Source organism: Planococcus citri, chromosome 4 (genome assembly GCF_950023065.1).
Source record: "Planococcus citri chromosome 4, ihPlaCitr1.1, whole genome shotgun sequence".
Taxonomy (NCBI): Eukaryota; Metazoa; Arthropoda; class Insecta; order Hemiptera; family Pseudococcidae; genus Planococcus; species Planococcus citri.
This window is the reverse complement of record NC_088680.1, coordinates 13,549,848-13,564,541: the sequence shown is the minus strand read 5'-3', so window position 1 is coordinate 13,564,541 and position 14,694 is coordinate 13,549,848. Positions and strand designations below refer to the sequence as shown.

Genomic DNA, 14,694 nt, shown 5'->3' with positions numbered 1-14,694 from the left:
TCGCGGCAGTTAGTGGGCCTTTGGGTCCACTCTCGGGTTTCGCGATGCTTTTCCTGCGTTCCTGTTCCGGCATGCTGATCTGCGACAGGGGTCATCTGTGCGGTGGGAGTAGTCACTGTCCAAGGCACAGTCCGGTGCCCTAGGGAAGCTTTACCATGTACAAAGTCTCTTGTTGTTGTTATATATGCTTATGCCTTATGCTTTATGTGATATGTACTTAATGATATGTGATCTGCTGCTTAACTGTTCCAGGTAGAACCACACTCCGCTGCAAACCTGCTGTCTGGAGGCAAGACACCGTTCGTCGGTAGCCACCGAGTTTGGCCCGCTGCTGGGTGCCTCTACCAAGGGGCAGAATTGAATAAACAAATAATAATAAATGCAAATTCTCGGCACCTTCTCCCGGGGCCGTGGATCCCTTGTGTGAGTTGTCCCGCGTGAGTTGTGGGTTTCAGGTTTTTGGGCTTGGGACTTTCGGCCATGTTGGGTGGAGTGAGCGCGAGGTGGTCTGAGCGGTTGGTGAGGTTGGTGTGTAGGAGAAACGAGCAGTTTCAAAGTGCAGTATGATAGGATTAAAAAAAAAAAAAAAAAAAAAAGGTCCCACTTTATCAATTCTGAACAGATCCAATCTGATCAAATCAAATTAATCTGATCTGGTCAAACAAGTCTAGTAACATCCATTCAGATCTGATCATTTCTAATCAGGGTCTCCCTGATCAATTCTTAACTGATCCAATCTGATCCAAATTTTCATCCAATTTCCATTAAATTGAGTCTGCAGAATGTCCATTTTCCAGATCTGGTTTGATCAAATCAGCTTGATTACAGCCACTCAGATCTGATCATTTCTAAACAGGTCCCCCTTATCAATTCTGAACAGATCCAATCTGATCAATCAAATCAAATTCAGTCTGAGGAAAGTCAATTGTTCAGATCTGATCTGATCAAACCAGTCTAGTAACATCCATTCAGATCTGATCATTTCTAATCAGGGTCTCCCTGATCAATTCTTAACTGATGCAATCTGATCCAAATTTTGATCCAATTTACATGAAATTGAGTCTGGGGAATGGCCGTTTTTCAGATCTGATCTGATCAAATCGCACCTCGGGAGTAATAAGGTGACATCTCGAAAAAAATTGATTTTGATGTTTTTGCATTTTTGGGGCTTGTATGACCCCCCTCAACCAAAAATAACACTTCGAGTTGGGTACAGTATCTGGATCGTGTAAAAAACCCAAATGGCCTAACTCAAAATCTCAACAACATTGCAAGTTGTTGAAGTTGTTCGGAGTTATAAGGTGACATCTCAAAAAACTCCACCTTTTTTGGGCAAATTTCGTACATACAAAGTGTTAACAAACAGTTTTGATTGTTTTGAATGTTTGTCAGTTAGAAATAGTCACAAGGAGTGCATTTTTTATTGGTTTGTACCAAATGGAAAAAATTTTTTAAATTGATCACTTTTCAGAAAAATGAATTTGCACATATAATGAAATTTTAGTTTTTTGAGGAAAACTCAAAAACTAAGCACTCTAGAAAAAAACTAACGACATTAAGTCGATTGGAAATTTAATTCTCTACAACTTTGGTATCATGAAGTTTTTTTGGACACTTCCTTTCGCCTCCACATCAACTTTAATGAAAGGTGCTAACTCAAAATGTTTTCCAAACATTGAAATATTTCCTCTTTAAAATTTTATTTTTCAAAGTGTTCTTATGCTAAATGAAGGTAGGATACCAGATCTTTAAAATGAGGTGCTATTCATTCCTCACAATTAATTATAAGTTGATAAAAATAATGAATCAAGTTTAAAAAAATAAGAAAATCACTCTGATGTAAAATTTCACTTTTTTGAGATGTCACCTTATTACTCCCGAGGTGCGAAATCTGTTTGATTACAGCCACTCAGATCTGATCATTTCTAATCAGGGTCTCCCTGATCAATTCTTAACTGATCCAATCTGATCCAAATCTTGATCCAATTTATATCAAATTGAGTCTGGGGAATGACCGTTTTTCAGATCTGATCTCATCAAATCAGCTCGATTGCGCCACTCAGATCTGATCATTTCTAATCAGGGTCTCCCTGATCAATTCTTAACTGATCCAATCTGATCCAAATCTTGATCCAATTTATATCAAATTGAGTCTGGGGAATGACCGTTTTTCAGATCTGATTTGATAAAATCAGCTTGATTACAGCCACTCAGATCTGATCATTTCTAATCAGGTCCCCTTTATCAATCTGAACAGATCCAATCTGATCAAAATTTTGATCAGATCACATCAAATTGAGTCTGGGAATGTCCATTGTTCAGATCTGATCTGATCAAACCAGTCTAGTAAAAATCCATTCAGATCTAATCATTTCTAATCAGGGTCTCCCTGATAAATTCTTAACTGATCCAATCTGATCAAAATTTTGATCAGATCACATCAAATTGAGTCTGGGAATGTCCATTGTTCAGATCTGATCTGATTAAACCAATCTGATTACATATATTCAGATCTGATCGTACTAATCAGGATTTCCCTTATCTGCTCTGAAGAGATGTAATCTGATCAAAACTCTGATCTGATTAAGTCAAATTGTACGAGTATCAGTGAAATATGAAAAGAAATTATCTTCTTCTCTATCATTTCATTCGTCGTATAGTTGTGTTTTTTTCAGCAGTAAAAGGGTGTGGAGCGGTTGGAAAGTCGAAACTCCCAAAAGGCGGGCATCTCGCAGATGTATCTACATACCAAAATTTAGCCCTCTAGGTTAATTTGAGGAGTCTCCAGCGATGACACTAAATCAAAAACTGTTGAAAATCGTTTAAAAAAGGCGCCAAAATACGCTTTTTTACAGCTTTAAAAGGGTGGGGAAGGGTTGAAAAGTCATAACCTCCAAAAGGCACATCTAGGTCACCCCCTGAATGTAAATTCGAGATTTCAGCCACCCAGGTTAATATGAAGGGGTGAGGGGGCGTGATACAAGATTTTTCAAGGGGAAAAAACACGAAGAACGTTGTTTTCTCGCCTCAAAATTGCTCTAGGGAGCTGATTTTTGGATATATTATACAACTCTCGATTTCCTATTGATTGGTTTTTAGTTCGAATTTTTTTGTCTTTTTCACCTCTCTGTACCCCCTCCCAAAAATTTAGACATCCGCGAATATTGACTCAAGGTCATCTTTTTTCGAACCCCTTAATTCGTACGCTAAACAAAGCCTAAATACCGAATTTGAGCGAATTTTGTCGAAATCCTGACGACTAAGATTATTTTGTGTTCCGAAAAAAATTTTAAAAATGAAAGAAAATTATGAGACATGTGAAAATATCCTTTTTTTTTGTATTTTTCAAACATAATTTTATTTATTTTATTTTAATTTATTTATCTATTCAATTTTAGTTCATTCTAATTTACTTTTAATTAAATTAAATTTACTTTTATTCCATTTTTAATATTTATAGTTAATTTGTTGAAAGTTTTGCAAAAAATCGCCAATACCTTGAGTAGTACCATACCTACTTGAAAATTACAAGTCTTCTTCCCTTTACTCTAAAAGGTAAGGATGGAAATTATGGTAGGTTGTTAAAAACAAAAATAAATGGACAGAAAAGAAATTATTAGACAATCGAGAAAGGTACCTACTTGTTAAAAAAGTATAACGAAATCGGAGGACGATACAAAAATATACAGGCAGACAACTCGAGGTAGGTATAGGTATTAATCACAACACACATTTGTGACACGTCTCAAAACGACCACCGTTATCAATCCGATCCAGGTCAGTGGAAAAGCTTTCTAAACCCATTAACAAAGAAAGCTCTACTCCATTTAAAATGGACAACTTGATGGATCGAATAAAGATACCGATCAGACGATTGATTTAACTTCGAAATTTGGCTCAAATCGTACATACGAGTCCAGTTTCGAACGAGCTATTCGATTCGCACGAGATGCCAAAAGATCACAACCACGTGCAAGTGATACGTAAGTATAATACTCGAGTATTTACTCAACAATAATCAAGTCACTCCTTATATGTACTTTCAAATCTAATGGTTTAAAATTTACCTATCTATACTCGTTATATTTATTTCAGTCAAACGAAAACTCGTTGTGCCAAAGTTCCTAAAAGTCAGACCTGTTACCGAAGATGACTTCAATATTGAAAGAGATTTTCCAGACGATCTCTCCGATAATAAAGATTCGTTTAAAAACGCAGTCAAGTTCCTTTTTTTCTTAGGACAGATCATTTGTTTGATACCGGTGATGGACGAATTCGATTGGGATAGCTATAAAATATACGCTAATTTCGCCGTCATCGTTGGTCAATTGATAATTGCGTTGTTGAGTGCGATCTGGATGTATCGAGAATTTGCTATTTATAAAATAGGTGAGCATCGATCTAAGATAGATACGTAAAGAAGTGGTTAATTTGTAAAGTAAGTAGGTACTTGAGTAGGGATGAATGAATGATGATTTTTTTGAAAAATTCTTCAGGTTATGTGTTATTTTTCTTTGGAGCTGCTGTGATGATGATGTTGATGATCCGATTAATGTACATGTGGCCAAAATTGTTGAAGAAATGGCAAGAAATAGAATACATTTTCGGTTACCAGAAAGGCCTTACTTGTATATTTGCTTTCAGTTCAATTATCATAGTTTCATTTTCCATCGGTAGGTACTCATTTTTTTTTTTTTTTTGTATCATTCGAATAATCCAGTACTTTTCGATAATTATTATTATGATTTTCAGTCGAATACCTGAGCAGCTTGATCGTCAATTTGGCGACAACATCTCAACACACATCCAAAGTACTGAAAAGTTACAGCACTCATATGTTCCCTCAAGTATTCGGTGTGGTGAGTTACTCGATCTGGAGAGCTTTGCCTATTATTTACATAAACACGGTTTCAACTCTGATTTATACCTTCGGAGACCTCATTGTGTTCTCTATTAGTTTAGCTTTGAGTAATTATTTCAAGATATACAATGCTCAAGTATTCGCTCTCAAGCACAAAGTAAGTAGGTAAATGTAACTAAACTATACTCGATCAATAGATTTTAGGAATTTTCTGAATTAATAAAAAATTATTGCAGGACTTGACGTTGAAAGAATGGAGACGACTGAGATACAGATACATGAAACTTTGCGAATTGGTTTACGAAGTTGACGACTGCTTGTGTCATTTGTTATGCCTTACTTTCTTAATGCATTTGTATATTCTTTGCGTGGAAATTAATCAAGGAATGCTGTAAGTAAATCTCTAGAGCAATTTTCGAAGCTCCTTTATTGGAATATGAAGGAATAAAAATTTATCAACTCTGTTTTTTTCACAGCTATATCACTGATACCAACGAAAAAATCCATAAAATTGTCACTTTCACTATATCTATGCTGAGAGCATGTGCTCTGTGTTACTCTACAGTCTCAGTCCATGAACAAAGTAAACATGTATCGAGTGTTATTTATTCGTCTCCAACGTCGTCGTATAATTTCGAAGTAAGTTACATGGTATCGTAAAAAAAAAATTCATATTTTTGCACCATTTTTACACAAAATTCAACGCATTATTCGATTGATAATTTAAAAAAGGATTTAAAAAAACAAATTAATTAAACCGTAGAATACTTATATTTAACCAAGTCGCTGTCAGGATTTTCATTCTCTTTGATTACCTGTGGAGGAACATTCAATCTGTGAATAAGTATGAAAATATTATGAGTTTTTGAAAATGAAATAATGACACTTATTGTTTACGAAGCAATACAGGTTAAAGAGAAAAAATAATTCGAAATGATAAATAGAAACTTGAAAAATTCAAACTCCCTCCCCGTTTAGTTTGACCCAAAAAGTTCTATCATCTCTCTAAGCAATCCTGTACTTCACTTCACAAATTAACATTTTGTGATTTGAGAAAGCAAAGTGAGTAGTCATTAATTCTATTTTTTTTTAATCAAAACGTGTTTAAAACTAGGATGAAACTGAAAAGGGATAATGATAATTTATTGAAAAAATTCGAAGTAATGTTTTTTTAAAAAAAAGATCAAAAAAACTTATTATAAAAATGAAAAACTCAATAGATATCCACTTATTTCTAAAAAACGAATTCGGCAATGAACTTTCTATAGGAAAAAAAATTATTGCTCCCTTTTCCCCCATCCCACAAGAAAATGATCAACATTTTATATTATGTAAACTTAAAGACACTTTGAATATACCTAAAAATATTACAAACTAAAAAATTTCTAAAAATGGAAAGGTACCCAAAATATTGAAAATACCAGTACCTATTCAAAATAGGTAGGTATTGTAAAAATTTATAACAAAAACAGTAAAATTTGCAAGTAATGGACTTGAAATAATCATCAAAAACATTGTAAATTTGAAAAAAAAAATTAAAAAATCGATCAAAATGGTCGAAATTTTAAAAAAATAGTTCAAATTTTCATAAAATTGTTTAAAAGTCTGAAATCTGTCCAACAAATAGAGCGAAAAATAGACAGAATTATATACCTAACTATTCTGAATTTGAAGACGCAAAAAAAGTTCAAATTCTGAACAAATTGCTATCAAAAAATTTCATTGAAGTACATTTTGTAAAGTTGAATTTAAAACGTTGAAAAAAATGATGGATACTGAGAATTGTTTTGATGTAAGTAAAATTTACTCAAAAATTGGCCAAAAAGGATGCAAAAAATTATAATTTCCCAAAAATATTTCAAATTTTCATAAAAATCGTTTACATTTCATGCAAATGGTTGGATGATGGAGACAGTTTATTGCAATCAAATCAAATATTACGTTGTTCCTGCAAACCTAAAATATGCAACAAATATTCTCTAGTGTACCATAAGTTAGTTGTATTTTCCTTAAAAATTAGGTCTACAAATGTAATTTTCAGTTTATTTTATTTTTATTTTTATTTTTTTATTTTGTTTGTTTGTAATACTTATTCATTTGAAGCTGATTTTGATTTATTTTTTTTATACAGAGCGAGTTACTCATGATACAAGTTACCAAAGGCGACATCGTTCTAACTGGAAGTCATATGTTTTCAATGAAAAAAGGATTCCTATTAACAGTAGGTCTACGTCATTGATTTTTAATTTTCCCAAACCCTGAAAATTATTCAATAAAATCACTACTAATGCCAAAAATTCGATCTTCGATTGCAGATTGTAAGCACAGTGATATCGTACGAAGTTCTCCTGCTACAAATGCGAGATTTCTCTCATGCTAATGTACCAGGTGAGTTAAAACGTACCTAGAATTGGTTAATTTCACGCTCCAAGCCCATTCCATCGAAATTCCAGCCTTGTCTGGGAGTTGAATTTCCCATCCATTGGTTGTATTTGTAAACTAAAAAAAAAAGAGGGGAATAAATTTGAGTACAAATTTTACTTTTAAGTCCACAAAGTAAATATGTACTAGCGAACTCACCTTCAATTCTCTTCCACTCTCGACTAATGACATTTTTGCAAAGGTATAATTCGAAATGCATTTTAATACAATTGTATTGTTTTCAGGCCATTTGAAAAACGTCGCGTACAAAAGTTGACCTTCATCGGTGGAATTTTTCGTCGTGTACCTGCATCACAATTATTAAATTATCCGTGTTGACTTCTTGTTGGATTGTTTTTTTTTTAATGTAAAATTTCATTAGGTAGTTAGGTACTTCCTTACCATACTCCCGGAGTAAATGTATCATTTTGGCAAGTAGGCCATGGTCTGGTTTCGTAAATAGCTTCTCCATTCATTGATAACCAATTTCCTATATCCAGTAGTCGTTCTTGGAAAATAGGTAATATTTTACCTTCGCTGGTTGGTCCAACGTTCAATAATAAGTTTCCTAATATGAAGAAAAAATTTTTTTTAATGAAAAATATTGAGGGTGAAGGAAAAATAGACATTGTACAGAGAAATTTGAATAATCTTTACCTCCACAACTCACTGTAATTACCAACTGTTGAATTAACTCTCGAGATGTCTTGTAATCTTCAAGATTGGCATTTTTCCTATACCCCCAGGTGTATTTATCAATGGTCATACAGTTTTCCCATTTGCGTTGTATTAACTTCTCTGAAAATGTTGATAATAAGCCACGTATAAAAATCGATGAAGGAGTTCTGATTAAGGAAATAGGTAGGTACAGGTAGTAGGTATGTGATTCATCGAACCTGGATTATATCGATCTGTGCACGTGAGAAAACCTCCATGTTTACATAACGTATTCGTTCCCCATCGATCATTAACTACAACTGTATCTTTGACAGGGCTCTTGTTATATAACCAACTCAGGAACTCTTTGGCTTTCCAGTAGTCGTCTGATGCTTCCCATTCTCCGTCAGACCAGATTACTTCTGGTTTATAAACGTGAACCTATACGAGTATTAAAAATAGAATTGAAAAAAAAAACTAGGAACACATTTAACTTAACCATCTGTTGATGAGGAGATGGAGTAGGATCTATAAATAAATACCTACTAATTCGTATAATTCTGGTCCAGTTTTGAAATCGACAAATTTACTAGTTGTGAAGTTATTGCTTTTATCGTTCAAGTACAATAAATTGAACCATTCGTAGAGAGAGTGATATAATCCGAATTTTAAATTTGTGCTGTTTCTCACGGCGGTTGCAAGTTCACCTGAAATTAAAACCACAAAATTATGACCAGATCAATTCGTAGATAGGTATTTTATTCTTTAAAAATGAAGATGGTACGAAGAAAAATTATTGTAAGGTAAAGAAGTGAAAATGAATTCAGTAATGTGGGTTTTCTGATTTAAAATGTCAATTTGCTTAAATCTTTTCACATTAAATCGTTTTTAAAAATTCCTGGTTTAGTGAGTTTTTAGAGATGGTGATTTCAAATTTTGACTTGCTTAATAAATTAATCTAAAATTCGTTATCAAAACTTTTAAAAACTCAACAAACCATGGATCATTCAAATTTTTTATTTTATTTATTTTTTTTTTTTGGAATTGAGGGGTTGAAGGGGCTTATATCAAAAAAATGACCTGAAATTCAAAATGAGCATTTCTGAACATTCAACACATCGTAGATCACTCGAATTTTTCAATTTTCTGTACATTTGAGGGACTCATATTGAGGCTTAAGGGGCTCGTATACAAAAACTAAATTGAAATTCACTTTTAAAAATCCAACAAACCACAGGCCACTCGAATTTCTCATTTTTTTTTTTTTAATTGAGGAGCTTAAAAGGCTTCTATTAAGTAAAGAAAAAAGTCGAAATTCGAAGCGAGTACTTCTGAAAACCCCCCCAAAAAACTATAGGTTCCTTACTAGAATTTTATAATTTTTTGTGAAATTTAGGGGCTCATTTTGGTGCTCAAGGGGCTCGTATCAAAGAAATGAATTCAAATTCAAAATAATCATAGGTATTTAAAAACCCAACAAATCATTGGTAAATCGAATTTTATAATTTTTTAAAAATCGTACTCCTGAAATCCCACTAACAGGTTACACCTACCTACTGAAATTTGGCTTTGAAGGGAAAGGGAAGGGGAAAATGGAAAAATGGGGAAAAATTCAAATTATTGAAAAAAATGGGATAAATGTATTAAAATGTAAATTTTCGAAAGCGCTGATTATTCTAATTTGAAGATAAATTTTGCCCGAAAATCAAAATGGAGCAACCCCCCCCCCCTCAGAATGAGCCGAAGGCGCAAAATTTTGAAAAATGCAGTATGGATAGTGGATCACAAGTTTTAGAGGCGCTGATTAGTGCTTGTGATTCTAAGATCAATTTGATCTGAAAAAATAGAAATTGAACCACCCCCCCCACCTCTCCAAAAAACCTGTAGGTTGGGGGCTCGAGACCAAAATTGAGTCCCTCCGACTGGAGCATAGAGCTCAAAATTTCAAAAATGCAATATTGGTATCTAAATTTAGATTTTCATACATGCTAAGATTCTGATTATAAAATTTGTTAATTGTTTGGCCCCAAAATCAAAATCTATCGCATTTTTCAAATTTTTAAGCTCAAAGTTCCTTCTCTCTGGAAAATTCAATTTCGATTTTAGAGGTCAAACGAATTTTAGAATCATTAGTGGCGTCGAGCATTTAATTTGATACTACATTTTGTTGAAATTTTGGGCCCCAAATTCCCTTCCAGAAAGGCTCAATTTTGGTTTTAGAGTCAAATGGATCTCAGAATCGAAACCAGCTCCTTAGAAAACCGTCGTTTCAATGACAATTTCATGTTTACTGATGGTTTGAAATTTTGTCACCTCCCCCTTCCCATCCTCCTCCTATCAGGGATTAATTTCTCAAAAATAAGTATCTATTAAAAAAAGGAAAATGTGAGATGTTTACAGATAGAATCCTACCGCACCCTTTTCCCTAAGTGTTGTAGATGCAGATTTCATTTTCCTCCCGAATTTCAATCTTATGGACGAAGGAGGCTATCCTTTATTACCGCTATTGCTGTTTTCCCTTCAAAATCTCTTCTAAACGTGAAATGAAGCTCAGATTTGAAATCAGCACCATCAAAAACCATGGAATCGATATACATGACGATATGTTATCATTCCTCCAATTTTCACCCCCTCTCCTTCCCCTCCTTTTTTCTCTTTTCATCCAAAAATGTCAACTTTGGAAAGTTCCTGTTGAGGAAGTCTTTCAATGTAAAGGTGATTTTTTTTAAGGTACTGGATTCAACTAACAAAAACAAATGTGTTAACTGATAATGAGAAAGGCAGAGAGGGTGGCGTAAAAGAGGGGAGGGGGTTGATAAAAATGAAATAATGATAAAAATCTTTGTTACATATCGATTTCAAGGTTTAAGGGTACGCCGAGTTCGAAAATTGAGTTACTTTTTTGATCAGATGCACTGAAGGGTGATGTCCCTGCCCCCCTCCCCATTGAATATTATTTAGCTATGATTGTGAAATTTGAAGTGGAAAATTTCAACTTTTAACCAGCAATTATTGTAAAATTATAATCAACTTTTCAACTCAAAAATTGACGAGTCAACTGCTGCAGTTGCATGAGTTGGGGTGTTTTGGTGTAGGTTGAAGGGGGGAGAGGGGGGTTAGTTGATAAAAATTCGTCATGCATATCGATTTCAAGGTTTTTGGATGCGCTGAGTTCAAAAATGGCGTCTATTTGGTGATTGGGTGCTTTGTTTTTGAGAAAACAAAGCATTTCGTCATCTTAACAAAAACAGGATTAGAATAAGGACGATTTTCCAGCTTTCCACCTTCATCTATTTCTATAGGGGTCATTTCACCATCCTCCCAGTCTCAGGAATAATCACAGCGGTCAAAAATTAATAATCATACCCACCAACAAGATCTCTGTGAGGTCCAACATCCATCGAATTCCAACTAAATGCGTACTTGGAGGGCCACAACGTGTATCCTTCGTGATGTTTACTGGTCAGCACTACGTATCTGCAAAACATACCATCTATAATACATAGCATCTGATAACAACACAATATGCACTCGAAGTGTGAAGTGTGGCATTATTGACCTACTTGGCACCCGACTTTTTGAACAAAAGTGCCCATTCTGTGGCATTGAACCATTCAGCTGTGAAATCGCGAGCAAAGTCTTGATAACTAAAGTTTGGTTTGAAATTATTCTTCATGTAATTAGCAGCTCCAGTTGAATTGTATCCTATATAGACAGAAACACGAGGAAAAGAAGTTCACATACTTACCTATTTTATGAAGCCATTCTCGATTAGGTAATCGAGTACCTACCTACCTACTTAGTACATTAGCATAGATATTCAATACGAACCTTTCCAATTGAACCAGAACCATTCTCCCAGAGCTGGAACAGCGAACACTCCCCAATGAATGAAAATTCCAAATTTACTCTTATCGTACCATTCCGGTAAAGGTCTCGAATCCAGACTATCCCACGTTGGCTGATACTGACACTGGTCCTCAGGAGTACAGCTTTCAGGCTGATCGTCGAAGCCGAAAGTGCAGGAAATCAGGCAAATCAAGATGAAAATTCTCAGCATCATTTCTACGGAAATCGAGTCGCGAGTCACACAGCGTTGAAATAATCTCGCGAACGGACGACTGACTGAGCTCGGACAAGTAGACGAGTCACTGCATCGTGTATTTCTACTCGTGTATTCAAAGCGACATCGACAGGAAAAAAATTACTATTTTGTCCCGAAGCTTCCTTATTATCATAAGATTATCTATGGTCTGGCTGCGTCATTCTAATTTTAATTACGAGCTGTACTGTAAACACATTCGGCAACATTTATCGCCGTATAATGAGGTTGAGAGCTTTTATCTGTATCGTACATATTACCTATTTACATTTGATAATAAATTCATCATCGACTAATAAAAAATTTATTTAATTGGCTCTTGATTGGTGGCTTCCACTTTTGGTCTTAATTAGTTTTTAAAATACAAAGTTGCGAATATCTGCATTGATGATGAAGGTGGAATATTTTGTTTACTTAGTGAACTCTTCGTTGCCCGGACTGTCTAGCGACTTAATGAACTATTCAATTCGATGGTATTGTTGTATGGGGACTTGAAACGATTCGAATTATTATCGTACGATGATCATAAATAATTCATTTTATTTTGGACATTTTTTTTTACGTTGAATTGAATTCTAAAGTGAGTCAGGTGGTTCCTATCGTAGTGTTGTGGTTTGAATTTTCGAATACTTTGAGACTAATTTTACTTTCGAGTGAATTTTTTTTATGGTTTTTATTCTGAGAGGAGAATCGGTCCCTAAAAAATTGTACCTAGTTGAAAAAATTTTTAAATTTAATCCCCACAGTGCATTAGCTTCTGGCTCGGTACCATAAGTGTTATCACATTATCATTAATCACCTATTAAACAGATTACTCTAATCTATCTTCTTCCCTGCTTATCAGTACCCTATCATCTCGTGCAACCACTAAATTCATCTAGATAGAGAGGTTAACTAAAGCCTCCAACCTTCGATTAAGTAACTGTAGTTTTAAAAAAATGCACATTCTCGAGCTGAAAAGTTGGCAAAAGAATTAGTTGCATTTTAACTGTATTACGCAACATGCTGCTGCCTACCCAAGCATAATAATTAGGTAAACGGATACTCACTCGTGGTATAGTACTTGACAATGCACAGCAGAATCCATTTAAACGGTAACTGAAAAAAAAAAGTGAAACCTAGCTAGCAATACGACTATTTAAATCTCCAATGAAGGAGAACTGACTAATTATAATGCAAATGATAAAACGCAAGGTTTCGCAGAAACAGAAATATATACCTAATACCTAACATGGAGAACACTTTTTTACGACAAATTAGTTCGTGAGATAATTCTGTCTACAATATAGAAACATGTGTGCTTTTCCTTCTACACTTCGATATAATTTACGAGCTGTGGTTGTGGTATAATTTAAATTTTAGGAACCATTGCATTAGTTATACATATATGATTTTAAGCAAATTGAGCTTTTTTTCTATACTATAACTGTATAGTGAATATTGTGTACCTATACATATAAAGTGTACGTAGGTCTAGAGAGGTGGGTATAGTATGTTCCTGTCGACAAATTATCTTGTCAAAATTTCATTTGATTGTATTTCAAGGTTATATAAACGATTAGGCTGTGTAAAGTGAACTTTGAAACACTATTAAAAGTGTATACAAAAGTGTGAAAGGAAAGGAAGTCATCGATACAAGTACATACTTATATAGGCTATACGAAAATTACTGATATAAAAAAAAACGTTAGGTTTAAAATAAAAAAACCTAAAAAGGTAAACGATCTGCGAGGAATATATCGATGAGAAAGTGTCAGTTTCAAGGTTTAATGAATGCGAACTACTGGAACATTGATATTGAATTTCAAAGCAGGTGAGAAAAAGTGGTGTTTGCGTTACTGGGCAACGAGGTTTATAGGTGCTCGAATGTAAAAAAAATATATATTTCGAGCGATGTTTCAAAACCGGGTGTATAATTTATGGAAAAATTGATGAAATTGTTATTGTAGGTATTTTTATGAACGATATAATGTCGTTTTCAAGGAGTTAATGGGCATGATTGGCGCCTATGATTGACTCAACAGGTAAACAGGTGTTAAGGTGTTGAATTTTGTGCCTGGTTATTCAATAGATAACATAAAAACGACATGAATGTAAATTGGGTTGCCAGCCGTAGAAATTGCAGGAGCAAAGTTGTTATAAAGTGTTGACTAAATGTTTTTTTTTTTTTTTTTTTAAATATGAAACGCCTTAAATATTGCAGATTGGTTGATTCTGATTGTGGCAACTCATACACAGAACCTTGAAATGAGCCCAAAAAATATTCTCATCGGTTTTATCCCAAATTCAAAAAAGATTGGCACCTTTGCCTGAGCGTTAAACTTGCTTGAAATTGCTCAAAATGGCTTACAACCACTTTCAATTCAATTGATTCGAAGGAAAGGGATCAGAAATTGAGCTTTTTAACTTATTTACAAAGAATTCTGATGGTTTTTCCATCATCGATCTAAATTTGAGTTTTTAAATTTCCCAAAAAATTTAAGAAAAAGATTTGATTTTAAAGTTACTTAATCTCAATTTTTTGATCAGAGGCTCATTCATTACTCAAAAATACAAACCCATAGGTACTAGGAAAAAATTGCGCCAACGTAGAATTATATCTCTAAAAATATTTTAAAAATTTAAAAACAATAAAATGATCAAAATTTAATTT

The 14,694-nt window shown here is 34.0% G+C and overlaps 2 protein-coding genes across 4 annotated transcripts; one reads left to right on the top strand and one right to left on the bottom strand.

The window, feature by feature from the left end:
- Window positions 1–4,835: 4,835 nt before the first annotated feature.
- LOC135842876 (gustatory receptor for sugar taste 64e-like) lies at window positions 4,836–5,256 on the top strand. The gene is made up of 2 exons (XM_065360546.1): window positions 4,836–5,018; window positions 5,098–5,256. The coding sequence occupies exons 1-2, from the start codon at window positions 4,836–4,838 to the stop codon at window positions 5,254–5,256; spliced, it is 342 nt and encodes a 113-aa protein (XP_065216618.1).
- Window positions 5,257–5,447: 191 nt separating this feature from the next.
- Window positions 5,448–13,246, bottom strand: Fuca (alpha-L-fucosidase). Of its 3 annotated transcripts, none has more exons than XM_065360542.1 (11): window positions 13,091–13,246; window positions 11,771–12,228; window positions 11,503–11,644; window positions 11,310–11,416; window positions 8,486–8,646; window positions 8,179–8,380; window positions 7,940–8,080; window positions 7,685–7,850; window positions 7,442–7,589; window positions 7,266–7,360; window positions 5,448–5,695 (listed from the first exon to the last, which is right to left on the bottom strand). In XM_065360542.1, exons 2-11 carry the CDS (start codon window positions 12,000–12,002, stop codon window positions 5,614–5,616), a joined length of 1,476 nt encoding a protein of 491 aa, XP_065216614.1. In that variant the 5' UTR covers window positions 12,003–12,228; window positions 13,091–13,246; the 3' UTR covers window positions 5,448–5,613. The 3 variants fall into 3 exon arrangements, with proteins under 3 accessions (XP_065216614.1, XP_065216616.1, XP_065216615.1); XM_065360544.1 differs by having other exon boundaries at window positions 5,448–5,676; window positions 13,091–13,245; XM_065360543.1 differs by having other exon boundaries at window positions 5,614–7,119.
- Between the last annotated feature and the right edge of the window lie 1,448 nt (window positions 13,247–14,694).

Bases quoted from the DNA above. Each gene is read 5' to 3' on its own strand.
- LOC135842876 (XM_065360546.1), top strand. From the start codon at position 4,836: ATGTTCCCTCAAGTATTCGGTGTGGTGAGTTACTCGATCTGGAGAGCT. The intron at 5,019-5,097 runs GTAAGTAGGTAA...AAATTATTGCAG, and splicing joins TATTCGCTCTCAAGCACAAA to GACTTGACGTTGAAAGAATG.
- Fuca (XM_065360542.1), bottom strand. From the start codon at position 12,002: ATGATGCTGAGAATTTTCATCTTGATTTGCCTGATTTCCTGCACTTTC. The intron at 8,381-8,485 runs GTAGGTATTTAT...ATACTCGTATAG, and splicing joins GACCAGAATTATACGAATTA to GTTCACGTTTATAAACCAGA. The intron at 5,696-7,265 runs GTACGTTTTAAC...ACTTATTCACAG, and splicing joins GTGAAATTAACCAATTCTAG to ATTGAATGTTCCTCCACAGG.